This window comes from Corvus hawaiiensis, chromosome 4 (genome assembly GCF_020740725.1).
Source record: "Corvus hawaiiensis isolate bCorHaw1 chromosome 4, bCorHaw1.pri.cur, whole genome shotgun sequence".
Taxonomy (NCBI): domain Eukaryota; kingdom Metazoa; phylum Chordata; class Aves; order Passeriformes; family Corvidae; genus Corvus; species Corvus hawaiiensis.
The window spans coordinates 508,860-515,593 of record NC_063216.1 but is presented as its reverse complement, the minus strand read 5'-3'; the positions used below and the strand labels follow the sequence as shown (position 1 = coordinate 515,593).

The following is a 6,734-nucleotide window of genomic DNA, read 5'->3' as shown; positions in this document are numbered from 1 at the left end:
TTTTTCCTTAACATTTTGTTTAAAGAAATGGACTTTCTATGCGACAAAAAAAAAGGCTCACTTACAAAACTATGAGGTTCTTCCTCATCACAATTTGGAGCTTCCTTGTGAGGGGAAGAGGAGGGGCAGGCACTGATCTCTTTTTGGTGACAGGACCCGAGGGAATGGCCCGAAGCTGTGCCAGGGGAGGTTTAGGTTGGGTCTCAGAGAAGGTTTTTCCCCCAGAGGGTGGCTGGGCACTGGACCAGGCTCCCCAGGGCACTGGGCACAGCACCAGCCTGACGGAGCTCGGGAAGCGTTTGGACAACGCTCCAGGCACATGGTGTGGCTCCTGGGGATGGTCCTGTGCAGGGCCAGCAGTCGGACTCTGATCCTTGTGGGTCCCTTCCAACCCAGAACATTCTGTGATTCTTCTGCAATCAATTTTCCTATGAAATAGAGAAAAGAGCAGGCTCGCTAATTTCTCTTGGCAAAGTCCAGAAGAGAGGCTGCTGTTAGGGACTGGCCTTAATGACCCTTGTGGGTCGGTCCCTTCCAGCTCAGGACATTTACGATTCCCTGTGGTTAGACTGGGTGCTCTCCCCACTGCTCATAAAGGAGCTGAATACATTATACGAGGGGCTGAAGTTTTCTCTTAGGGAAACGATAAATACCTCCAGATAACCAAGAAGAATAAACACTGCCATGGGGCACACGTGGACAGTTGTTTTAAAGGCCAATAGCCCCAAATCCAGAGCAGGTAATAGAGAAAAGCTTAAAATTCTCTTTCAAAAAGGATCTCTTGCAGAACTGATAAGATGAAAAAAAATGCCCCCTCAGTTATCTAAATATCTGGGTTATTTAGGTTTTACTGTTAGGAAAACCTGTAACATTCCCAGCATTGCCTTCCAGAGACCTCCACTAGCCTAAACATCTTAACATAAAACCGAAACAACCTTGAAGAGCCTACAGGGAAACCAGCAAAGACTGGTTCTCAAAACAAACCTTTCAAGCAGAGAGATTTTTCCTTCTGGTATTCCTGGCTCACTCATTCCTTATCTTAGAAACTGGGTACATGGTGATCCTGTTCTTGGGAATACAATACACATGTATTTCCTCAAAGGTAATCTGGAACATCTCATCAGAAGAGAGACACAACCAAATAATAACAGAAAAACAAAAAAAGTGGAAGGAGGTGGTAGAAATATATAATTCCCAGATGCTAGTAAGGAAACATCTGTATTCCACATGATTATATAGTCTCACATAAAAGTATCAAGCATCCATGTCAGCAACCCCCTACTGGGGTGGAAGAACACTTAGCAACAACACAATAACCTCAATTTGCTCCATGCTTATGTGATCAGTTTGCTCTTACCTATAGCTTCTGTCAAAATTAGCCATTTGTATTGGAGATGTGTTTCCCACATGTAAAATGTGGGTGACACCTCTTTAACCTGGCAGGAAAGTGATGCAGATAAATGTTTTGATCCGTGTGCAGCAGATCTTGTAAAGCCTTCTGGTAACGGGAGGAGGAAATTAACTTTTTCTGAGGCTGAAATAGAACATCGGCACCAAGGTTTGAATCGGTAAGAATAAAGTGAAACGTGGCGTTTGATAAAACACTGAAGGCACAGTTCTTGTTAAAAGAAAAAATGAAATATGCAATTTACTTTGGAAGACTGTGTTGCAATGGATAGGCAAAAGATACAGGTCTCTCTGGTGAGCAATGACAGGACCCGAGGGAATGGCCCGAAGCTGTGCCAGGGGAGGTTTAGGTTGGGTCTCAGAGAAGGTTTTTCCCCCAGAGGGTGGCTGGGCACTGGACCAGGCTCCCCAGGGCACTGGGCACAGCACCAGCCTGACGGAGCTCGGGAAGCGTTTGGACAACGCTCCAGGCACATGGTGTGGCTCCTGGGGATGGTCCTGTGCAGGGCCAGCAGTCGGACTCGATGATCCCTGCGGGTCTTTTGCACATTCTGACACTTTCCGTCGCTACTGCCCAGCGGCTCCTGAGGGCACGGGCGGGCGTGGCGTGGCCTCTGGCGGAGGGGGCGTGGCCTCCGGCGGCGCTCCTGACGTCCGGCACAGACAATGGGCGACGCGGCCTCGCAGAACCGGAAGTGAATGCCTTGGATTTCGTCGCACATTCCTCCGCGGCGGAAGTGGCGGCGGCCCCGCCCTCCCCGGCCTCCGGCCCTTCCTGCCGTGCGCAGTGCCCCAAGGGGCGGCGGGCGGAGCGGGTTTGCGCTGGAATCTGTCGCGGGGGCGTCCCCGGGAGCGGCGGCGCGGAAGCCGCCACGCCAGGAGAAGCGTGGCGGAGGAACTACTTTTTGGATCGGAAGGCAACGTTCCACACTTCCGGGGAGGGATTACTAAGACGCGTCACTTCCGGCGGGCCGGGACGCGAGGAGCGGGGCTCGGGCGGGGGGAGCGGCCCCGGCTGGGACAGCGACAGCGGCACTCGGCAGCAGGTCCCGCCGCGCCGCCCGGCAGCGCCGCCGGGGGATGCGCCTCGGCCCCCGGCCCAGCCCCTGAGCCTCCCGGCCGCCCCTCTCCGCCCTGCGCTCCCGGCGGCGGCGGCGCCCCCCTCCCCCTGCGGCCATGGCGGGGGGCGGCGGGTCGCGCTACGCGGCCGAGTTCGTGCCGCCACCCGAGTGCCCCGTGTTCGAGCCCAGCTGGGAGGAGTTCAGCGACCCGCTCGGCTTCATCGGCCGCATCCGCGGCCTGGCCGAGAAAACCGGCATCTGCAAGATCCGGCCCCCCAAGGTACCGCCCGCCTTCGGGGCTGCGCCCGGGGGGTCCGTGGGGTGCGCCGGGCGGTCTGAGCGCGGCTCGGCCCTCGGTGGCCGAACGGGGGACGTGGGGAGCTGGGCAGGCCCTTCCCCCGCGCTCCACACTCGCTCGGGGTTTCGTGTGTCGCCTTCCATAGGCCGCGGTGTCCGTGCCAGGGACGCCGAGGAACCTGTAGAGTCTTTGATCTCCGAGTGGGGCTTTGTGGAGGCTGCTTTGGAGCAGCTGAGAAGTGAATGGTGCATGGCGGTGTCCGGGACTTCAGGCTATTTTTACTTCCGAAACACCAGCAGTCTTGTGAAAAATGGGAAGGCTTTGTAGGTGAAACCGGGCGTTTGCTCCGGGCGGGGAAGAGGGAGGAGGAAGGGTATTTGTTGATAATGGGTCGTTGTTTATAAACATAATTTTTAGACTGTTAAGAGAAGGATGGCCAACCTGTTCGTGTACGGGAATTAGGTTTGTGCACAGCTCGTCAGGCGGCAGCAGCTTAATGTCTCCAATGACTTGGTCGTTACTTAGGGTCACTTGCCCAGTGACCTGGCAAAGCAGGTCATCACAGAGAGGACATCCGGCAGTTTGGCAAAAGGCACTTACATCGCTAAGTTATTAAAGTACAAATAAACTTTAAATGCAGCTGTTAATAAGAGACTTGAAAACAGTGAGAGAGGTGAAAACCTGAGAAAGCGTGTAACTGAGAACTACGTGAATATCCGAGTTGCTGATTGGATTTCATGGTTCCTTCTCTCCTGGCCTGTTTCGATTCCCGGAATGTGTTCAGTTGGTTTAATGACACAGTGAAAACTTGACCTCCGAGGGGCTGCCCTTTCTAAAATACCCAGAATAGCTCAGATTGAGAGGCCACAAGAAACTGATCCAGATGCAGTTCATTGAGGATAACTGGGACCTTCCTCGCCGTCGGGTGCGTTTGTGTTTTCCGGGACTGCTGAGCTGCTTTGCATTGCAGGGTTTCACAGGATGCACGCGTTGGGTTGATTTGCAACCTGCAGTAATTGCGAAATCAGATGCTTCATAGTAACCTGACTGATTTATTGCTCTTTTCTGTTACTAGAAGTTGTAGGTATTTTAAGGTTGTGCTTGAGGCCTTTATATGCTGCAGCAGAGCAAATAATAAATACTTGGCGTGGCTTGTCCACCTGGAATGGCGTGTCCTTCCTCTGTTGCAGTCACTGCCAGGTAGACAATCTACTGTAACTGAAGCTTTGGTAAAAAGTGCTAAAAAGCTGAATTACTTGACATCATAACACAGTTTTGAGAGACAGGGCTGGGAAGCACTTGTGGTTGAACTGACCCCTGATGGTGCTGAGAAAGTCATTAATTAAGGCTCCATTTTTGTTAGGAGAATTGGGCTCCCAACTGCTGGTCTTGTCTGTATTGAAATGACTGTAGACAAGCAGGAAAACGTTAGATGTGTTATAATGTGCCTGATTTAGTCTTTGTTGCTACTGACAGTGAGGATTTTTCAGTGTGCAAGATATATGGATTTTTTTTTTAAAGTAAATAAATAACTGACCAGCTACAGAGTGTATCTCATATTTAAACTTAGCATGCGGTAATGCATGCTGAGATGCTTTGAACCTTATTTTCTTTGACATGTCTAAATCTGTGAGGATCTTTCTTCAAACTCAAATATTGTGGGAGGAACATTGTTGTATAAGCACAAAAATGTCTTAAAATTGGAAAATGATATCACCAGTTGTTCTGAGAAACTAATTTAGGATTGGAAGCTTGTTTACTCAGGCATTGTTAGGGTCTTTGGTTTTGTGCATTTTTCAGAGAAGTTTCTGGAAGCAATAAAATGTCTTTCTGTCTCTGTTTAGGACTGGCAGCCTCCATTTGCATGTGAAGTACAAAGTTTTCGTTTCACTCCACGAATTCAGCGCCTGAATGAACTGGAGGTGAGTGTTTCCACTGTTGATACAATTTTGTGTTTGCACTGAAAGCAAGATGTCTCCCTGCTTGAGATTCGCATCTTGGCAGGTTTCTGGATGGGGGATACTTTAGAAACCCATACACCACATCAGTGTTTATACTTGGCAGTGGCAGAGTTCATTTAAAATAACTCTCCCTGTCTTTGAGGAAAATCTGGTTTTTATTTTATTACCCAAAATAACCACAGGAGTTTTTCACATTCGACTGGAAATGTCTAAAATGAATTCCAAGTATCATGTGTGTAGTAAGAGCAGCCAGTGTCTAGCTTTCAGAGCTCCACAGGCAATGATTTTTTTTCCTCTTAAAATACTTACTGCTGTTCTGATGCCTCTGGTTACCTCATACTGTCGTGATAATGCCTTTTAAGGCTTAAAATGATTTTTTATAGGCTTATTATAGATGGTTAATTTTATGATTTAAAAACCTATGTGAGCTTTATTGAAAGCAGTATGAGCTCCACTCTGTCCTGGTTTTTCCTTTTCTTTACAACATTTCTCAAAGCCTTGCTTTGTTCACATACCAAAATGTCATTTGGCTTGTAAATGGGTCTCCTTATGGAAAGTGATTTGAGTACTCCAGAAATACTCCAGGGAGGAGGCCCTTTGTGTGGTTAAGGCATATATAAAAACTGTTTGTTATTCCCCTCCTCCCCACCAATGAATATTTTAATAATTGTTCTTGTGTTTTTCCCTGGAATGCTGATTATTTCATAAATATGCATTTTGGTTTCAGACCAAGAAATTATTTGGTAGGAGTTTAATTTATAGGGTCTTAAATGCAGAGAGAAAAGCATATACAATTTTCTTTTTGCAAAGATCTTTCTTTTTAGCAATATTTCTTGTTTCTAGGGGTTTTTCACATGACTAAGAAATATCTCCCTTGCCAAGTTGCATGTTGAAAATGGCAACACTATAAAAACTGATCTTGTCTTCTCTCAGGACTCTAAGGTTTTGTGAAATTTGTTTTGGAACATATGTGATTGTCTACCTTAACCGATTTCAGGCAATGACAAGAGTGAAACTGGACTTCTTGGATCAGTTAGCAAAATTTTGGGAACTCCAAGGATCCAATTTAAAAATCCCTGTGGTCGAGAGAAAAATACTGGATCTCTATGGTCTGAGCAAGGTAAGTATTTGTAGGCCTTAGGCAGACAGGGGTTTCATTTTTCATTCAAGCTCAAGAAACCAAGCAACAGGGAGGGCTTGTGTTACAGTGCTAACCTCATTAATCCAGAGATTAAATAAGTGGGAAAAAATACAGTGAAAAAACATTTTTAACTTGAATGTTTATGCCAAACATGTCACAGCATAATTAAATTAGTTGCCTTTGGTTGGATTCCATACAGCAGGTATTTATTACCTTGTATAGCTTGAATGTCCTGATGTCAGCTGGCCACTTGATGTTTAGTTCTCCCTTTTTACATGTGGTGGAGCTGCAGAAGACTGAGGTGTTCTTGGGGAAGGCAGCTGTATGCCTGTGTGAAGTTCAGCTCCGACCAGCAAGTCTGTCATGAATTGTTGCAGTTTCTCCTTCCTCTCTTCTAGCAGAGGTTTTCATAAACGTGCACCTTTGAGAATTTATGATGTCAGCATCAGGAATACTTACTTTAATTTCCAAAACAGACTTGGCTTAAGGCTGGCTAGAAATGAATATTTCTGTGGTTACATTTGGTGAACGCACCAAACGTCTTTCAAAGGTTGCGCACAAATCTCTGTTGGAATTTGGTTTTGCACTGGCAGAATACACGTACCATTATAAACTTAGCTGCTAATAAATATAAATAGGTAGATTTCTTCTTGCAGGGAAAAGACCGAAGTTCTGGTAGTTCTAGTGCTTCTAGGTTAGAGCATCAGTTTCCATTCCCCATGAAGATTTATTTCTCTTAGGTAAGTACAAATGTAAAGACCTGAGTATATTTTAGTTTTAAAGAAAGTCAAGTGTTTCAGAAAGTCTGGAAGGGCTGATAAAATGCAAAGAAAAGCTGATAAAATGTCTTTCAGTATTTTTTTTTC

The 6,734-nt window shown here is 46.8% G+C and overlaps 1 protein-coding gene across 3 annotated transcripts in view; it reads left to right on the top strand.

Moving 5' to 3' along the window:
• Positions 1-2,557: 2,557 nt before the first annotated feature.
• Positions 2,558-6,734, top strand: part of KDM5A (lysine demethylase 5A) — a 47,978-nt gene continuing 43,801 nt past the window's right edge. For all 3 annotated transcript variants that reach the window (XM_048300279.1, XM_048300278.1, XM_048300277.1), the window contains exons 1-3: positions 2,558-2,748; positions 4,611-4,688; positions 5,725-5,847. In XM_048300279.1, coding sequence (XP_048156236.1) covers positions 2,584-2,748; positions 4,611-4,688; positions 5,725-5,847 — 366 coding nt within the window. In that variant the 5' untranslated portion in view covers positions 2,558-2,583. The remainder of the gene's footprint in view (positions 2,749-4,610; positions 4,689-5,724; positions 5,848-6,734) is intronic.